At 31.4% G+C, this 22,159-nt stretch overlaps 1 protein-coding gene and 1 long non-coding RNA gene across 2 annotated transcripts in view; one reads left to right on the top strand and one right to left on the bottom strand.

Moving 5' to 3' along the window:
* The window catches only part of LOC132729099 (uncharacterized), a 290,758-nt gene that overhangs the window by 67,384 nt on the left and 201,215 nt on the right, over positions 1-22,159 (bottom strand). The window lies entirely within an intron of this gene.
* Positions 15,161-21,359, top strand: LOC132729096 (uncharacterized). The gene is made up of 4 exons (XM_060714838.1): positions 15,161-15,300; positions 16,428-16,494; positions 16,753-16,900; positions 20,773-21,359. The coding sequence occupies exons 1-4, from the start codon at positions 15,204-15,206 to the stop codon at positions 20,812-20,814; spliced, it is 354 nt and encodes a 117-aa protein (XP_060570821.1). The 5' UTR covers positions 15,161-15,203; the 3' UTR covers positions 20,815-21,359.

Here is a 22,159-nt window from a genome sequence, read left to right as displayed (position 1 = left end):
AAATTTCATCTTACACACAAACAAACAAATATCCTCTATATCTTATGAATTTTTTTTATGAAATTTATCAATAGAAATGCTATATTGCTTTCATTATTATATGATTGATTCCCGAAAAAGTTGTTACGTAGACTGTCTCTGTTATTTAACACAGATGAATATTGTACGCAAACAGAATAAAATGTTCCGGGACAAAATATCATTTGCTATATCTGTTATATAACGAAGGGCCTTATTACGAATATTTGAACCAAGGTGAACTTATCATGCAAACTTTACACACCAAGGAACAAAAAACTTTAAAGTTGAAGATATTGGTGTCATTACCCATTCAATACATTTTACTAGAATACTATGTATTTAAAATTAAAGTTTCGGCAGACGTCTTCATTCCAAATGCGAATGCGCACAAAAAAAGTTCAACAAATTAAGAAATAACAGTGCTGGAAAATGCACAAGAATCCAAAAATTACAAGTCAAACAATGTCTATTGTTAGTAAGGGAGGTTAATGTTCAATTACAACATTTTCATTATTATTAATAATTTCATTTTTTGATTTCAAATTAAAAAGTTCAATCATGATATCATGATGTTGCCTGTCTTTTTTCATTACAATGCTAGTAAAGATAAAGTTGTTTAACAGACAGCCTTCGTTTAACTTCAGAAAGTTGATAATTTTATCAACAATGAAACAACAGAGTAGTCAAATGAAAAAGTACATTGTACTTTAAAATAGCAAACAAGTAAGACAACATAAATGTACCGTGCTGTCGGTTAATGAACTAATAAACTAAGTCTAAGCTATTGTTTGAAAAGAAGAAGCAAGACACAAGTGATAAATGAGACAGACTGTCAGTGAATATTTAAATGAGCAATATTTCTGTTCTCAAGACGGATATATTTAATTATAAGTACATTCACGTGTGAATCATCTAGTTTATTAATTTGAAAAGACTGACATAAATTATTCCTTTTCCTTTGCATTTTAAAGGGACTCCACTGAGGTTTATAGACATGATGGGACTATTTTTGTTCCAGATAAATGTATCATTTTAGACCACTAATCTTTGGGCAATCTTTCAGATCATTTGCACACTTCGTTATTTCCAGAATAATTATTCACATTGTAAAAAATGACCAAAAAATGAAAAGCGTTTAAACGTTTTGTTTTTTTCTACTAAAATCGGGCCAAGGCAAGGATATAAATACGATTTTCATTTTTTTTTTCAAAGTATAATTCTTAACTTTTCTTGCATACATTTTTGTTTAAAGTGCCCCATCTTATTTATGTAAGAAATTCAAATGTCATGTTTTTAGGCTTTTAAATCTCAGTGAAGTCCCTGTAATGATGTAATCATATTTGACTACATTGATTGTTAAAATGTATTATATGATATGAAAGTTAGTTAGTATATCGACCTCATAAATATAATATGTGCTTAATGAGTCTAAGAAATATAAATGTTCAAGTGATAAAAAAGTGAATATTATGTTGCATTTGTTGTACATATGATGTTTTTAGAATCAAAATATTGTTTTTGACAATATCCATTGGCGTAATTCGTTAGATTTTTTTTATTGCATTAGTGTTTTCTTTTTATAATATCAAATTTATCAAGTCTAGACTAAATATGCAATTCATTATTTTGAAATAAAAGCAATTGATTAAAAAAATCGGTGCTTTTACTACGAAAACATGAATGCATAATATAATGTGTCAGTGACATGTTTAACAACATAAAAGAACAATCAATTTATAATTGTGGTTAACTAAGACAACACAGAACAAGATCATTGTTTGAAGCATGATATATATAAAATATACACTCCACTAATTTCTATTAATATATTTATGACATTTTCATAAAATACGTTAGAACGAGTTGTTTGTTCGAGAAATGTCCTTATGAGATAAAACTCGCTAGTTCTGCTATTTAAGTAATATGTACGGATCTTTCTAAACCGTAAGTAAGAATTAATAAATAAAACCTGCTAAATTTTGAATTTCGGCTCCCGATAATGTTCATATAACAATACATGATGACAAAATAAATGTTAGATTTGCAGTTTAAAAAATACAACATGTAGTTATTAAGATACTTCACAGGGGCAGTCAAGGATTTAAAACTATTGGACGCGATAAAACAAACAATAATATCATTGAAAAATATATAATAAAACGAAATTATAAAGAAGAGACAATTCAATTTACATTGACAATTCAGTTGAATATTTTAATTTGAACAACGCTTTAGAAAACGCGAGGAGCCAATCCCCAACGACAATTTCAACTCCCCACTCCATCCCACCATCACAAGAAAAAAAGTCTTTATTATTTGAAATCATTATATTTTCATTTCAGCTTTGCAGATAAGTAAATAATTTCAGTTTTCGTCCTTATTGATGAACTTCTTTGATATTCTTTTGACATATTAGGTGATTCAAATCAAATTATCCAGTATAATTAAATTGTCAGCAGTTCGGAAACTGAGAATGTTTAAAATAAAAATACCCTATAAAGGTATCCTAGGCAGTTAGCTGAAGATGAAATTCTTGATGCACAAAGTAAATCACCAAGGTCAAAGATAACAAATATTCAGTAGTCCTTACTGTAGTTCGTCAATCAAAACTTACCACAGTTTAATATATTATCTAAAAAAAAGCTATGTTCGACTTCCGGAAAAAACTGATACATCTGGGACAAAATGTTCAGGTCCATGATTTCAAACCACTTGCCCCTCACTACTGAGGGTCCGAATCCGAATATGGGCTTTTGATTTATTCATTTGAGGAAGCTATCCAGTTAATTTAGGGGAGCGTCGATAGTGCTTCTTACACCAGTAAAATTGGAGAGTCATTGAAAGGCATGACATTAAGAATATTGGTCATTTGTATCTCACCATTGAGTTGTAAATCATGTAGGATTAGCAGTCGGTCATTCAAGTTTAAACTTGTTAATTCTGGTTAGTAATGCTATCTGTGATAGACTGCAATGTGAACTGGCCACCACGATATGACTAAAAACAATGTATTGAAATTGGTATAAAAATCTTTTAAACTTTTGTAATTAGTAAAGTATGCAAAATAAATGTTATCAGAAAATTAGTGGTTTACAATAAGATTTTCATCACAAAATATTTGTTAACAAAATAGCACATTCATATTTTTGAGGTTAAATCTATTCTTGTTTAAATGAATGGTCAGAGTAGGAATCCGCGAATAAGATGCGAAAATCCTGCATTTGCCGTGTTCCGTAGAACAACTTTTGAGTTTAATAACGTGAAGAATAAATTGATTATGCTATTATAGCCTGCATTTGATAATTTTATTTGTTAAATAACTGCTAGTATGACTTTTTCTATGTTAAGTTAGTTTCCTAATTAAAATGTGCCTCTACCCAGCTTATTTCTTACATTATCAGTAAACCTTGTCTGCTATCTTCCAATAGCTGGTGATAAGGTTCAGTCTCTAAAATATCCTTTCCAGTATTATTGTAAAGCAAGGGAGACAAATTCAGACTCTTCACAAAAATCAATTCAATACATAATTCTTGCACTTGATCATTAAAAGTTTACTCTTGTTCTCACTTAAACAGACTGGTATGTGTGTATGTGCGTGTGGAGAGGGTGGTAAGCAACGTGTGTGCGTGTGTGTGTGTGTGTGTGTGTGTGTGCGCGCGCGCGCGTGCGTGTGCGTGTGTGTGTGGAGGGTGTGGTAAGCAATTTGAAAAATAAGAATTGGAAACCAACTTTCCAAATAACAAACATAATCTTTATTGTAAAATTCATTGACAAAATAATCATGAACATGAAAGTCAAATAGTGTATATGGAAGCAAAACACAAGTGATTTGACTTTGATATGATGGTCCAGAACTTTTTATGTAAATTGACATTCTAAAAACAGTTTTTCTTTGTAATTTCCTCATTAGCTAGTCGGAAAAGTAAAATATGTTGTTCTTTTTTCATTCAGTATGAAAAATTTGCAGGTTCCAATCTTCCTAATACCAATTTAACATAATTTATTGTCTTATACTATCAAATTTGGTGGAAATAAAAATGGCATGGTATCCATTTTTTAATAATTAAACGGCACATTTTGTGCCAAAAGTCGGCAATAAATTCTCCCGCATTTTGACTTATCCAAAACATAATGATACTCTTATTTGTTTCAGTTTGCATACATGTGTTATCCATTTTTTTCCAAACATTGTCTTGCAACCTTAAAATATTGTTACTTCTTCTTGGATACCCCGTTACTGGCATCTATAAAAGTTTACCCCGATATATATGCACTTTGATGTAGTTTATTGAGCATAACGGAAGACGTCAAAGTTCACTTTATGCAATGTTATTATTTACGGAATCGTGTACACTTAAAGGCAATTAAAAAATTCAATATTCACTTTTTCCTATTTCGGATGCATTCAAATGTCTCTTTTTCTTCGGCATATCCGTAAGTATGTCATAGTTCATCGTTTTCTCTAGCCGTTACTAGGCGTTCGATGAAGTTTTACACAGTCCTCGAAATCCTCCTTCACACGCCCAGTAAATTTACTATCTAAAACTTGCCTGGCCTTATTTATTTGTACAAGTATAGAATCCTTGTATTTAAATCGTGAGAATTTAACAAAAATAATACTTTTATTTCCGTAGACATGTTCCATTTCTGCCACACTAAGATCAGTTGCAATGAAGTTTCTCACTTCCCGTTCCGTTTCGCTCCATGATTCATTTAAAGACCCTTCGATTACTATTATGCGCATGTTGGTTTGCTTCTAGAATGACATTTATTTGTCCGTTATCATTTTGATGGTATCAATTTCTGACCGGAGTCTGTTATTGTCTTCTTTTAATGATTCGATTTTAATAAAAGAAAGACAACTTCGCACCTCTGTTCTCATTTCTCGTAAACACTTAATTACCTCTGCACTATTGTAGACATTATTACTTGGTTGGATTCGAGGATCAGATATTCGGTTTTGGTGTTGTGAGGTTTGTTCTTGCGAACTTGTTAAATAAACAAAACAAAAAAAATATATGTAAAGAGATTGTTTTAAGATGGCATGTAAATCACATTATATCATGGCATGTGGTTATTATTACATAAACTGTTTGTCACATGGTTATAATTTATATGCTTTAACATTTTTTTACAACATCTATGAAATAGTGTTTTGAAAAAAAATCGAAACAGAATTATGCAATTCATTTGAATAAGGCAATATTCTTCATACAAAGTAAAATAAACAAATTAAACATATTAAAAGAAAGCTATTGTATGTTTTGTATTCAGGCTGTATCTTATATAAAATGGACAGGAATCATTTATTGAACAATGACATTATACGTTTAGAGAAAAAAGCAACATTTTTTTTATAAAGAGAATGAATGAAGTTGATTTCACCAGTTCTTTGAATTTGAGTGTGTTCGGTCGATTGTAATAATTCCTACTAAGACAAAAGAAAGGGCATTTTAATACATAGTGAAATTCATCGGCAATTTCATTTGATTACATAAAGTGCATTTCCTGTGATCATGTTCTACAAAAGACTGGCGCCATCTGCCAGATTCGACTGGTAACCAGTGGTTACCAGTTCTAAAATGAAAAAAAAAAGAATACTTTGGTTATATGGCAAAAGTTTTAGGTAAGGTTCGAAAATTGGTGCATCTATAAATATCATAAAGTTTCTTCCTTTAGATGAATTCCTTGGTAAACCGGACCATGTTTGATTTAACTGATCTATTAGGCATCTGTTAATTTTCTTGTGAATATTACGATTTTCAATGAGTGATTTTTCGGAGAAAATCGGTATGTATGTTTTCTAGAATGTCGAGGTTTTCAAAACCCCAAACTTCACAATTGGATGAAAGAATAGGTAAAATTGTTTGATCGAATAGCTTAAGTTGAAGGTCAATACGTAAGTCTTAATTTAATATTCTACTATACAAAAGATGCAAAGCATTATTTGCCTGAGAGGCAAGCGATTTTCTAGGACAAAGAAAAATACCCGAGGACGAAAATACCACTCCCAAACATTATACTCTTTAACAAGAGAACATTTTCGGGTTTGTTCGAGCCAAAAACCATGACCTTTGCTTTGACTTACTCATATTTATTTCGAGTTTCTGCATACAAGTTACATATTACTTGAAATATTTTCCCATTTATACCTGTTTTAATAAGCTTATATCACAGTCCTTATCCAAAGAAGACGAAAAATTAATATATGATACAAAAAGTTTTTTCTCCTGTAACCTAAGTTAATCTATCAAAAATTTAAGTGTAAATACATATTCTGCTGTTGAGTACTTTGCTCGGAATCCAGCTTGATTTTCAGACAAAATATTATGAACTATCAGAAAATTATATTTTTTAAAACAGAGGTAAAAAGACAGCTGTTATAGGCCGATAGTTTCCGGTGTCTAATGGGGGACCTTTCTTAAAAATGGGTTTTATTGTGCCGATAAGCCATGTTTCTGGAATGAAACCCCTGTTTAATGATTATATTAAAAAGATTTACAATAAATGTGGGTCAGATGACTTTTTGTACTTTTGATATACTAATTATAGATATAATCATATAGGGAGGCATATTTTTCAGTATTCATGGATAGTATTGCTTTATTTATTTCACTTTCAGTAATGATTTCATTAATTAATTCATTAAAATAATCTGTATCAAAATTCATATCTGGTAAATTAAGCTGTTTAGTTTCTTGACGGGTGTTCAATTTTTTTTTTAAATGTTCGTAAAATGCATTATTTTTAGGCAATGGATGAGACGACTGCTGTTTTAAACGATAAAAGATTTTCTAGGGACAAAAACACATTTATGGAAAAGTGTTTTGAAAAAGAAAAATTAAAAGAAAAATCAGAAGAGAAATTCGAAACATAATTATGGAATGAACTTTAGAAATGCAGAGATAAAACACATCAGAAAAGTAATTGAATCCTTGGTTTGTGTCATTTAACGATATATTTATATATAGTTTGCAAATGTAAGAAAAGAAAATGCTTTTACGAACATTTAATGCAAAAACGGTATCTTGTGATACATTTTTACTTTAATACCATGTGACAGCAATAAATCAAATAAATTGAAAATAAATAAGACACTTAATGTGTGCTCGTTAGCTCGTTTCACGTGACATTTAATTTATATAACTTAATAATATGCAGATATTAATAATGTCTTGCTTGTAAGAAAATAATACAATTTTAGAAACTGTAAGTTGATCGCCATTGACTTAACAATATTATAATTTAAGTTATCCTTCATTTATAAATCAAACATTTTGGAGTCGCTTTAAGAATAGATCTTAAGCTGCGATCTCACTTACTCCCGGAAGAGCCCAGGACCATCCCGGTAAGTTACCGGGATGATCCGGGGTGAAATTATTGTTGCGGTCACACTTATCCCGGCAGCACTACGGTAGTTCCTAACTTACCGCCCAGGATGAGCTCCGGACGATCCAGGCAGAGCCAGCCCAGGTGAAGCTACAGTTCATGCCGGTGCTTCCCTGGTCGTTCCCGGATGACGCCGGAAGAGCCCCGGTTGACCCAGCCAGAGCCCCGGTCGATCCAGGCAGAGTCCCGGCAGAGCTTTGGACGATCCAGGCAGAGCCCTGGTAGAACCCCGGTGGATTGAAAACGCGCGAAAATGATAACATTGATACATAATTTTTATCTAATATAATATCTATTGATCCAGATCTGAAAAATCCTTATGCCAGATTGGATAGAAAGGAAATGGGAAGGGTTTTAATACAAACTAGAGCAATCATCGCAAATTGTCGTTATTCTTTGGAAATGATCCGGGCTTTGCCGGGGCTCTAACGTGATCAACCGTAGCTCTTCCTTTATCCTCCGGGGCTCTGCCTGAAGTTGCCCGGGCTCTGCCGGCATATACCGGGGCTCTACCGTGGCTCTACCGGCTATATCATACCCCAGATCATCCCCGGTTTTTACCGGCACAGCTACGGTGCTTCCCCGGTATAACCCCGGTCGTTCCCGGCAGAGCTAAGGATGAAGCCGGCAAAGCTATATCTTCCCGGATCATCCCGGACCACCCCGGTGATATTAAATATTTTATTCCATCCGGGGTCAAATGCCGGATGTTCCCGGATCATCCCGGACGTTGCCGGCAGAGTAACGTATGTACTCCGGTGGTTCCCGGATCACCCCTGACGTCTACCGGGGCTCTGTCGGGATGTAAATGAGACTGTTCAAAAGAATAACGACAATTTGCGATGATTGCACTTGTTTGTAATAGAACCCTTCTCATTTCCCTTCTATCCACTATGGCATAAGGATTTTTCAGAAAATCATCATGAATTACAATTCTTGAACATTAGATATTATATTAAATAAAAATTATGTATCAATGTTATCCTTTTCGGGCGTTTTAAATCCACCGGGGTTCTACCGGGGCTCTGCCTGGATCGTCATGGGCTCTGCCGGGGGTCTTCCCGGATCGAACGGGGCTCTGGCTGGGCCAACCGGGGCTCTTCCGGCGTCATCCGGGAATAACCGGGGAAGCACCGCAATTCTCTTGTAATTTTGTTGTGATTAATGCTTCTAAGGGATCACGTTGTTTCCAGATTTTTTTAGTCTGATAGCTGATGTGTTTTATGCTTATTCCGGGTGTTACAAACTTCAAAGCAACACCACTCACCTACTGGAGAGAAGAGAGGCATATACTCCAATTATTTGGACCCATTTAGGCGTCTCTTACGACATTATGCATGTATATAAATAAGGTGGCTGTAAATTCATATGCCTTTATCATTAAAGACAAACCGTCAGCCACAAGGAACTCAGCTGCTTTTACAAAAAAATGTTTCTATATTTATACATATTCATGACTGAAATACTAAGACAAATGTTTATTTTTGCAGAATTTTAGTATTTTATTCATATCTATTCATTTGCGCGCTTTTGAAACTGAACATTATTTCATTCAAATTAATCAAATCTGAGACAAAATATTGATCCTTATCATCAAACATGTTCGTTGAGATGGCTCGTTTTTAAGAAGATTTCCCTACGCCGACATAAAGACATATAAAGTTAGACATGCTTGCATTCGTTTGATACATTGTCGAATCATTTGCATTTTGTATAAGATAAAAATAGTAAAATGCTCAAATCATGTACATTAACCTCTCGGGATATCTGATTTATATCTTATCTTTTGCAGTAACATCCAGCTGTACATAAAAGTATGTTGATCTTAAATAAATCAGGTAAGTCAACTCTGCATGAAAAAGAGGATATCACAAATAAAAAAGGAATCACATTTAAGTCATATCATTATTGAAAGAATTTATTAAATCTTGATATCTTATGTAATATAGTTTATTCAGACCTATCTATAAAGAAAATGCAATGAAATAACAGTATGTCACATATGTATATTTGATTAATACATACACGATAATCGCAAGCGAGTCTTCAATGGAAACAAATATTAAACTCAAACATTTTAAGCATAAGACACTTTGTCATTTCAACTTTTATTAAATGATTTAAAATCTTTATGATATAACGCTAAAGTTGTGTCATTTTGATAATAAGACTGCTTACACATTTCTTGTGAGGAAGCTATCCAGCTAGGTTACTAACGTTGGAGGTTCTACTTGGGTGCCCGATTGTGTTTGAAATAATACTATATTATTAGCCTGGCGTTTTGATAACAAAATTCCTATTCCAATTATGACGTAAGAACTGTTTGAGATAAAGCAAATGCTAATAAAATGTTATAACCGCTATTTATATTATAGTTAAGATACGTTTAATGAACTGACTAGAAGGAATATAATAAACAGAGTATATAAGTCATCTGCGGATGTTTCTTAATTCAAATTTTTACCATTTTTGCGTTAAATGTTGAATTCTGCTTAAGCCGGTGCAAGGGGACGTGGACGGTAACTTGCACTTTCAAGTACCGTCCATGAACAGGCTCAATCAAATCGAGCCTGCAACATTTTTAATTTTGTTGTGTTGGACTTTCTTTAGGGATTCTGTTTTTATCTATTTTATTTTTAAAGATAAAAGATGTATTTGACAGAGCTAAATGATTCTGTTCTTAAGATCTTAAGTGTAGAACACGAACATGTTATGTCCTTTTTATGCTCATAGTTGCTTTAATTTTTTAATGAATCTAACTCGATTGTGTTTTTAAGGGCAATAATTTCCTTTTTGTACAAATTTTTGTTTTTGTATCACTTTTGATTTAACAACATCAGCATGTATGGGAATGCATGTTTGAAATTTTTACACTAAAACATTTAGTACGTTATTTCTGAAGAATAATGCCAGTTAAGATGCATGGCTTGTTGAAACATGGATATTGTCTGACATTAGAATATATAATAAATGATAGACAAGGAAGGGCACAGTTCTATAAACGGAACGCCCACACGATACAGTAACACAGGACCACCTGCAAGGAGCCAAATGTAAATTGGTGTTGGGGAAAGGGACTAGAAGGTCGGGAAGAAGGGCACGGGGGCAAAATTGAAATAAAAAAGTAGCGGCAGGCAAAGCTGGTCAAAACTATATGTTTTAATAAAAGCATTGTTCAATCAAATAATATACAGCATGCAGACATTATGCTTTCGATCAGCTTCAAATAGCCAGTAATGATTATAAGATCGTACCCAGAAATATGAATGAGATATGAAAAAAAGAAAGGGCCTATCAAAATTGATTAATGAAATTTTAAGGTCGTATCATATCAAATGATGCATTTGTAAAATACTCATGAATGATACTATTTGAATACACCATTTCTGAACATAATAATTTTATGCATATAGGTTTATGTAACTATCGTAAAAGCTGATTTCAATGACAAGAGAATTGGATGATCACTTGACAATGCGTTATTATGCACCGGTAAATATCAGTGTTAAATGTACTATGAAATTTCAATGAAGTAAATTTCAATTTAGATTTATTTCTGACATATTCTGTAGAATAAAGCTGATAATTTCATACTTAGAAATGTCTGATTATCTTTTTCTATGTGGAGACAATGTCACTATGAATAATAACGTGGAAGGTAAAGATATGTATTCACAGGAAGGATATATTTGTCAAACAGGGGCAGAAATCGTAACTGTAAATGCAAGTAGTCAAAACGACGACAGAAGATTATATGTAGACTCATGGGTATCGGACATCTGGATAATGTCGAGTGTGACGAGGAAGATATCATCCTGCTTGGACAAACAGAAAAAGTTTCGGTACAATTAAGCAAGGCAGTTCATCAGAGAGCTCCGAGGGTAAAATACATTCATTCACTATGTCAACCAATGAATGGTTCACATGATTGTAATGCCGATACCTTATTCATTAACTTTCATTATTTCATTTTATTCATGGGTACAGTATAAGTACAATGTATACTCTTAATTTAAAAGTTTTCATTCATATGAACGACTTAGATATAGTTATTTTTCTAATAAGGTTTTATCCGTGGACGTCTTGGCCATAGCTGGTGCTTTCAAAACATTGTTACTTTCTCGACAATTTGTGTAATGTTTCAATACGCAAAAGTTTGCTATCAACGGCAGAATGACATACTGCAGATTCGGTCTTGCCAATTAGATTCGTTCAATTATGGCATCATTCGAAAAAGTTTACAAAAAGAATTCTGGTTACAAATGTGATTGTGATTGTCTGCTGCGCACACGAATTATCTATACAACTTGTGTAAATGAGTGAGAGGGATACCTGACTTGGTTTTATTTTTAAGTTTTTAAATTTAATTACGACACACATGCACCTTTCCCCCAGAAAGTATATAGATACATATTTTGCAGAAATGCAGCGCTTAACTATTTTCATTATCAAGTATAATGACGTTTTGATTAGATAAAAGTGCCTTTTAGTAACCATTTTACCTTTTATCTCTATTGTATCTGTTATGGACCTATACTAGTGTTAGCTCAAGCATAAAAGCAAAATGAAAGCTGTATGTCTGTATGTAACTTAGGCATTCGCCTTGACAAGATATTTTGTTAAATTAAAGAATGTTTATAAAAAATATGATTCAGTATATTATTCATATAGTGATAAGTTAGAAATAATTTATCCCAAACAGTGATTTTGTCGCTAAATAAACAAGCAATTATCATAGTACTGCAAGAATGACATAGTCCCCTACCGGTTAGAACCCAGACAACATTCTAAAAGACTATTGGCCATTCAATCATGCCATTGAATAGATAAATTATATACTTGAACTTAAATCTACAGAGTTCTAAGAATGTCAGTATTACCTTAATGTGTCAAGTCTCTTGTCTTGTAAACTAGTAAGAAAATTATGTTCATACGACAGAAAAATATGTATAATTATGTGTCAACTTTTCTTTATGTTAAGTATCTTTTTGGAAATGTTCCAAGTAATTTAAACGTGATCTGGAAATAGATTTTAGGAACGGACAGACAGACAGACAGACAGCAGACTGACACTGTTGTTACAAGAATATATAATTTTTAAAAGCAACATTCTTAGACTTAAGAGGAGAAAACTCTTGAAATAAAGTTGCAAGACTTATGAACAATTGCCATACATGATGTGAGTGTAACAAAGAAAAATTATCTTAAGTTCAAAGAAATAACTTTTCATAGTCACAAAGAAGAAAAGACAATTTTTTTTTCAAATAAACCATTTATAGTAACAAAGAAATTTAAAAAAATCAAATAACTTTCAAATTCAAAATGAAAATAATAATGGAAACCCAGGCGCTAGACTAAATTTAATCACATGTGATGTAGGTTTTGATAATGGATGTCTATTTTAAATTTGAAGTCAATTAATGAAGACATAATAAAGTTAAATAATAAATAAAAAATCAAAGTTGTAAGTTTGAAGTAAATCCTACAAAAAATGAAGACGTTTGAGATAAAAATAATAATTATAATTTCTAAGCAAAAATCTAAGTTCAAGGGGGCATAAATCTAGAAAATAATTCAAGCTACAGTATTGAATCCTCACACCCACGGATGATTTGAGTGATAATAAGAAACGTGTATAAGAAGTTTGAAGTTCATGCATAATGATTAAGAAATCAAGAAGTTATAAAAACAACATTTTTCTTCATGAATATTCTAAGTTCAAGGGTGGTAATTCCGATATATTTTGTGCTATAGATGTAAACCTTGTCTCATATGATGTGGTTGATAATCAGAATTATATTTGAAGTTTGATGTATAAACACTTTAAGAAATAATGAACTTCTTGTGAAAAAGCGTAACAACTTGAATAAGAAATATTGACCAGGTCGCCGACACTTGGCGAGTAGGACAGCTCTCAATATACTCCCTATAGTCAGGACTAAAATAATGTGTATAATCTTTAGACAGTCATCTATCCATATTTCATTAAAATATTTTCAGAACGTTTTGAGTAATAACAAATATTGTTATATTTGCCATATTTTAAGCCTATTTGTTGCCATAGCAGCTAAAGTTTTCAACATTCGAAGAAATAAAAGACATGCATAATTTCAAGACTGCAATCTACCAATATTTTATGTTTCATTTAAATATTTTCAGTACTTTTAGAGTAATCACGGGATCCAGTTTTTGTTTTAAATGTGCCATATGCTCAGCTTTTTTTGCCAAAACAACCAAAGGCTTGATTAATAGACTTGCATAATCTCCAAAATGCAATTTACCCATATTTCAAGTTTCATAAGATATTTTTGGTACTTTTCACGTTATTACAAATTTAAGTTTTTGTCTAAATTTGGACACTTTTTCTGTTTTTTGGCAAAGCATCCAAGGTTTTGAACTTTGAACATAGGCAGAAACGAAAAAAGACGTAATAATAATAATAATAATAATAATAATAATAATAATAATAATAATAAAAGAAATGAAATTATTATTCTAAGCAAAGCCTTATGTAAGGGGATTCTAAACATAAATCGATTAAGTTTTCCTAGAAATGAAATATTCAAAGAATTAGGAAATAACTATATGGTGATACGAAAGAACTATCGCTGTATTTTAATGTACTCTTCCGCCATATATTATACTATAATGATAGTACCTGTAAGTACGTAAAAAGTGTATACTTATAACATTAGTGTATTGTTACTGTTTATATCCAAATGGCTTTATTTAAGTTATTTTCTCTGGTGCCTAAATGTACAGACTACAGAATTCTTAGAGTTATATAGAGTTAAATAGACTTATCTTGTCAAGTCCCTTTAAACTTTATTACAAACATGCAAATGTAACCTAGGCCAAGGAAAATAAGTCTGTCAAGCATTAACCATGTTATGTGAAATGCTAATATAAAATATGATCCAACGGCAACATGCGCTAGTGAGGAATTACAAAATTTATATTACCTCATTAAATTAATTGTAAGTTAATATTCTCTATCTTTCACAAGGTCTTGTTCAAAATCCTAATTCAGCATCGTTTTTATTTCACAAAGATTGTATTGGACAAAAGTTTATTTTAAATATGTAAATATTCAATTAATTTGACATAATATTATGATATGATTCATTAATAAATAATGTTTTATGTTTTGTAAGGATAACGGCTTAAGTTTAATTTACTTTAAACAATTGGTTTGATTTTGTGAAAAATAATTTGAACTAAATTATAAATCAAATGTTTGTATCAAATCAGTATTACTTGATCCATAATAATAACTTATTTCCACGTTATCCGTGACTTAAATTATATGATTATTTAGTAAAGATATACTACGCTCACATTTGATATAAGAAAATATTGATAATTGCTACACAGTCTCTTTGAAAATGTAAAATTATCATGTTTTGACTCCACACAAAGTAGATATGTTATGTTTATAATTTTACACACTGTACATGGTCAAAATATGAATACATAGGAGCATTAAAAACCTGGCAGTAATTTTAAGAAACGATCAACTTTAGTTGACCTGTAATAGGGAACGCAGCTTCCAATACATAGTTTATCCATTATTTTATTCAAATTTAACATATTCAGTAAGAATTTCATATATTTCAATTATTATGAATTTCTTTTATTAAAGTATTAACCCAATGATGAGCATAGTATATCTTTAAGTATATACGTTTTTTTTCGTATCCACACACTATCATATGTCTATCTTTCACAATCCTCTCCTTCTTCAGAAAAACAAAACAAACAAAGGGAATGATTGTACAAAACTTACCGATATAATGCCAGAAACGAAAATTCCATTGTTCTTGCGTAAGAAGGCAGACAGTGTTTTGAGAAACGAATCTAAGGATAAGACAGAAAAAGCCAGCAGCTCAGGTATTATTGCATTTTTTATATTTAAAAAAATAATCAGCTTTTTAATATACAGCTTTTTATATCCTCACATAAGAACAAAGTATTTTTTACTTCTTTATAGGGATAAAAGTTGTAATGTAACTATTTAGAAACACTGGATGAACCCCTTTGTCTTTGTGTTCATTATGGCAAATGTCTATATCACCGTGTTTACCATAATTAAAAGTTTGTCAAACTTATAAATTAAAAATATTTTATCTTAAAGTCCTAAGGTCTTTAATGTGATGGTTGGTGATAAAAGCAGATGTCCCTTAAGATTTTGAAATCATTTGGTCGAAGGTCAATTTCGACACAGCCTTTGCTACTAAAAGGTTTTCTTACACGTAATTTGAAAGCACTTTTGCCTAAAGACCTAAGATTTAGTGCAGGGTTTGTTTGATGACGACCCCATTTGATATTTTTTTTGCATACAATATCAAAGTCATTGATTATTTAAAGCTTGTCGGACGCATCAATGGGCCGTCTTACCCTCGTTTAGACATGACGTGGTCAAAATTAGTAGACTACCTCATTCAATTGCAAAACTTATAAGTCAAAGATTAGGACCATCGTGCCTTTGATCATTAAAACCTCGCCCGACCTGTACCTTTTAAGTGCTTGGCATACTGCTTGAGTTTGGGGTTAGTCAAGACATGTAGTTGCCTTTAAAATTGTTAACTTTTTTAAAGTCATTAAGCCAAAGTATAAGGTAACAGTGCCATCTTGTGATGTTCAATCCCTTTCGAGAATGAATTAAGCGGACAGTTTCAAACTGATTAGACTTTCTATTGATTTTGAGGTACGAGTATGCGGTAAAAAGACAATCTCACATTCATTATGTAAGTACTTTTTCAAAGAGTTTGGCTGAAAGCAAATCAAAGATCACCTGTAAGCAATTATTAGATACTCAATCAAGAGGACGAGTTTTCCTTAGACCTTTTATGAAAGTAATAACGTATATATGTATGTATATATTAGTTTGAAATGCTTGTATGTATACTTAAGTTTGATATGCATGTATTTTTATGGGACAGCATATTATTTGAAACATTAAATTTAGTGCCATGTAGATTTTTCGTCAGATGTTTAAAATATAATACTTTTTACAGCTCCAAACAGAAGTTGTTTTGCTGACAAAATACAAGAGCTTAGAAATTTACTTCCCGATAACATAAGGTAAGAAACTAAGTCACTGGAAGAAATTAACATAAGCTAAATATACATTCTCTTTTCAACTGTTAAAGTATTTCCTCAAGTGAAACCTTCATTCTAGTTTACAATTACCAGCTTGTAGTGGAAGATTATCTTGAAATATGTCAGTTCATAGCTCTATCTTTAAATGCAGGAACATGCGTATTGTTATTGTCTTGTTCATCTTAACATAATGACAGAACGGAATTATTAAAAAAACATGTGTTTTCATATATATTACAGTGATTCTTGCGGGATGAACAGCGCGGTTTTACAGGCGACAATTGCATACATTAAACTGCTCAAAAGAAAAGACAGTAATGTAAATCGATTAGCAAAGAAACTGGAAATGTGTAATTTAGAAGTTAGAAAATTAATGAGAAGACTAGAGGTAGGTATAGTTGCTTTGAGATAAAGTAAAGTATCACATAATATTTTAGGAATAAAACATATGCATGTTGGAAATTACTTAATATTACGGCAATAAATTTTAGTGGAAATCTTAATAATTGGAATGTTATTTTGATAATAATTTAGATCCACCTTCTTCTTTTTTTTAATATTATTAATTTAATCACAATATCGACATGTACATGTAAGACTTACCTTATGCTTCATAAATTTCAGAAATTCGTCCTAATAATAATTCAGTGTTGTTGTTTTTCTGGTCCTTTAGGACCATTTATTCTAGCAAGTTAGTATTTAAGATTAAATACTTGCGACTTTATTAGCCTCCACACAGCTACTTGTGGCATTTTGATTAATCTATATAAAATATATAAATTGCACTTGTAAGAATTTCAACATGATGACTTTACTTCCGTTCATAATCGGTTTGGCTGAACAACCCTTTTTGTATTTACACACACAGTGTACACGGTGAATTGACATTTGTCTAATGCATAAATTTCAAATTTTCTATGACTCAAATTAGTTCGGGTTATGTAGGCTGATCAAACTCCGAAAAAAACTCCATAAAGGGTTAAACTATCAGCAACAGAACTTCTGTAACAAGTACCTATAACATTTGAACGATGATGTGAAAAAAATCGCAAAAAATCGCAGGTACCATTTTTTGAAAAATGATATTGATTTAAGGTCCCAAATCCAGATTTTTGAGATAAGTAATAATGGTAAAAAAGCCTTGTACAACGCCTATAGGCCTATAGTATTACTGATAAATGCTTTAATTCTTCACTGTTTGTTTGAACTCGCTAATATAATGTGTGATTGCCCTACTGTGGGTATTTTTTATGCTGTTTAAGCATTTGTTTACTTTTTGACGGGGTAAATAATGTATCCCACTCGATATTTTATACAATGTTGATACATCAACTTAATAGAAACTATACCTTATACTTTGCATTTGCATTCAATGTGACCAAATAAACAATAAAATATCATTATCGTTATCAATGTAAATATTTATTTTTTTCATTCCTATATCGTAACGATGTTAACATGTACATATTTATATGTAAATGTCAAATAGTTCAAATGGCAATGACAATTGACATATATGAAATGTCTGTCATGACTTATCTATTGTTTCTTAAATGGACTAGTGCCATATTATTGTTCTCCTGAAAACGTTAAGGTATTCCTTTACCAGTTCGAAAATTGGAGCTACATGCTTGGTGATAGATAGCATCTGCTGCTAGTAAATCTATCACATGGGAACTTCTACCAAATACCTGCTGGGCCCAGTCGTCATAATTTCTATTTTTGATATCATTGTCAATTGTCTCCTGAAATTTTTATTCTGTGACTGGGTACACATTGTCATTACGACTTCGTTTTCTTTGATTTGCACTAACTTTAATAAATTTTGCAGGAGAACCACAAAACTGACAGTTAGTTTAAAATCAAATATGTAATTTGACCTGGTGTACGGTTGCAATTCTGCTGGGGATTTATTGTCAGTAATTTTTTAAAGAGCTCTTGGATGTGTGTAATTTCTTTTACAATCTTTATGGATATAGTCTCCAGGCCTTACTCTCCATTCAGCCTGGTTTTTCTCAGCATATGCATTAATTGTTACACAGCCTTTTTCATGCATTTAAGCAGAGATACCCTTGTCGTCTGGATCAAGCTCTCCCTTGCAAATTGGACGATCCATCTTCTGTTTAATAATGAAAATATCAGGATTTAGTGAAATAATTACACTTTAAAATGAATTAATAAATATATAAATAAGTGCGATTTCCATGTGCATCCTATATTTTAACTGTTAGATATGTTATCATGTTAAATATTACTACTATGTACAAAACAATGCATATAGTTGATACTGAAAAGTAAATTTTAATCGAAAATCAAAGTTATTTTATTTATCAGTATTTTTAAAAGATTTATTAAACCTGATCATTCTATTGTTTCATATCGACTTTACCATAAATATTATTTGGCATAATTTGGAAACAAATGAGCATGTTAAAATTACCTTCCACTGAATTTATGACATCCAAATTAATCATGTACCTATATCTCTTTTGCGCTCAATGTGCTTTCATAAAGACTGTGTGTTACTGTATCCTGAAAATTTATGAAAATAATCAAGGTTTGCGCTAAAACCTTTTTTTTATACATTCTCAAATTTAAAGTATAAAATCAAAATATATTTTTTCAAGAACAAATATATAATACTGAGTATTTATAAAAAAAACTTACTCACCTTAGCTTATATTTTTCTCACAAAATCTTGAACTCTTTCTATAAATGCTGTCTATATAAGTTTTTAAGCCAACATTTCCAAGTCTATCATAGGGCAACAGTCATTTGAGGGCTTTAAATGGCAAAGCCTGCGACATGTCTGTAAAATAATTAAAATATCGTTATTTTATTATGTAAACTTTTTGATCATATTTGACATAATTTGTAATAATTGCAGTGTTACTTTATATGTAATTTAAAAAGTATATGTTTGTAACTATAGTGAAATGAAGCGTTTGAATAAACTAAATTTTATATTCGACACACAGAGTTAAATAATATATCTACTTACTATTCATTATATTCCATTTATAGTTGACTCTTGCATATCGACATCTTTTAAGAACAGAAGGCAGCATTACGGAGATTCAGTCAATGTTACGGTATATCTGTAAAATGAAAGTTAAAAAATGTATATTCAATTTTGTTGTTCACGCTAAAATGCGAAGAAACTGCCGCAAGATTAGTCAATTGTTGAAAATGATAATGAAGTTACTGAAACATGCAAACTTTCACTGTAAAATACAAAAAAATGTATTATAATTTTATTTATTTTTTCCCGTATCCGCTTCCGAAGTTAAAAAAAAATAACGAGCATTTACTTACCGGTACAATAATTTTTGCCAAAAAACACTCTTTGCGTGATTATTCTTAGTTTGTACAAAAAAAAATAATATAAGCATAACAGAGATAAACATACACCAGAAATCTTAAATATCTGCCTCAAGCCCCGTGACACATAACCAAGGTCATCAACATGCTTTGAGTTTTAAATGTTTGGAAAAAAAATAATTTAAACGAAGATTATATGAAATGCATGTTCTGCATTGTATTATCTTTTCAAAACCATCAATAATTTACCTTTTTCTGTCTCCAAAAGCAACAAATCTGTGAAAACGTCAACTGTTTACACTTTCTAATTCCTCGCGCGTGCGAATTTCTGCTTGGAGAGCAACAAAGGGAGATAACAAAAACGGCAAACGATCATGGCCATTAGAATTTGTTTGAAAAATGCTATTTTAAAAAGTCAATAATTTCAAAAAGGTAAAACGCTGAGCATACGATTTTTTATTAACTCTTATCGATACATGTTCTTTCGTGGAGCGTACTATTTTTTTCTGTTACTTATAGTAAAACCTTTCAATTTACTTTGATTAGACTAATGTTCAGCACAAGCCAATCGTCATGCAAAGTCAAAAATGATTAATGAAAGCACTTTTAACTCTTTTAAAAAACCATAGTTTGGCAAGCACTGCTCATGATCGATATTTTACATGTTTGTGTTCTTGTAATGGATGTATTACTTTGTAATTTTTACTTCTTAACTCTAGTTCAAAATACTCACATCGACCGACTTTTATTTTTTTAATATATGGTTTTATATCCATGTTTAGAAATCCATGCATTGCTTAGATTATATTAAGTTAAATTAATGTACAAAAATAAGGGACCGCTGAAATATATGGGTAAGCAAATGACGTTAAAATCAATTGTCGTAATCAGCAAGTTCTTTTATATATTTTAAAATTCGATACTGCTTTTATATTTCAGACCCTGGAGAACCTTTATTCGGCAAACCCAATAAATAACTAGAATTTTATAGATAGTCAAGTGAGTTCAGCACACTGATTGAGACGATCGATATAACAAGTTTTCATTTGCAAAATCTCAGCCTGGATGTAAGTGCACTACTGAAGAAACTTCTGTATTTAATAAACTTTGAACTTTTTTAACTGTGAAATTGGTTTGTACTGTGGGCGAAATGACATATTCTCAAATAGTTACGACCCAGTAACACAGGACAACAAGCAGGGATCTCAGCAGAACAGACAACTTACATGTTTTGGATTGTCCCATTTTCACTTTTCCACATTTTCACATTTTGTTGCCTTCCTTGTGTTCGTTGAATTCAATGTGGATTTAAAATAGAAAAAAAACACACTCCAGAACTGCTGTAGAAAAAGAAACCATTGATTTTTTTCTCTCAAACATTTAACAGCTTACTCTTAGTCTCTCTTGTCACATACATTATAAATCTTATATTTATATCATTAAATATACTTTTATTGCGGTTTCATGATGTATTAATAATTAATTTAATTATTGTATATACAATGTACGTAAGTCCTCAAGCCATGTTAAATGAACAAGCCGATCTTAAATAACAGAATAATACAAAACGTTAAATTGAAGTTAATTCAAACTGAATATCAAATAAATAGTTTTATGATGTTACTGTATTATATGTGAGCTAGGTATCATATTTCGAATCCATAAGCAGCCTTCAATGGGTAATATTCAGCCAGGTATAACTTTAATATTTTTTTTGTTTGTGTGTAGGGGTTATATACACATTGACACTTAACTATCGAAGACGATAATTATCAAAACATGATTAAAAACGAGGTTTTATGCACGCATAAAATGACTGCAAAGGAATAGTTTATTGTGCACACCGAAGGTAGACACATTTCTGTTTAGATAAGTGTAGTTATTGTAAGGGGAAGCATTATTACGACACGAAAATTTCATTACGCCGTGCAAGTAGTACTGTTTTATAGTGTGACATGACGGGTACGATTTAGTTAATGTCGTATTGTGCCAGGAATCCGACACCATGTATCTTAATTATAGAGACACAACTGACACGCTCGTAATTATTTATCCTAATGTGTTGAACATTAATTTATTTAAAACTATTAAAAGTATTATAAACTTTCAATAAGCTAAATAAGCTAATAACCATCAATAAAACATCAAATATGAGCATAAACATAGTATACATGTATAGGATATTAAAGTCATAAGACCCGTTAGCAAATCTAACCAAAATATAACAAGAGGGCCATGATGTCCCAAGATCGCTCACCTGATCCATCAAACTCATCAAACAATTACCTAGACAAACATTCTGACCAAGTTTCATGACAGGTGAGTC

The sequence above is a fragment of the Ruditapes philippinarum genome, unplaced genomic scaffold, assembly GCF_026571515.1.
Source record: "Ruditapes philippinarum isolate M1 unplaced genomic scaffold, ASM2657151v2 ctg658_1_1_1_1, whole genome shotgun sequence".
In the NCBI taxonomy this organism is placed as follows: Eukaryota; Metazoa; Mollusca; class Bivalvia; order Venerida; family Veneridae; genus Ruditapes; species Ruditapes philippinarum.
This window is presented reverse-complemented; position numbering and strand designations above follow the sequence as displayed.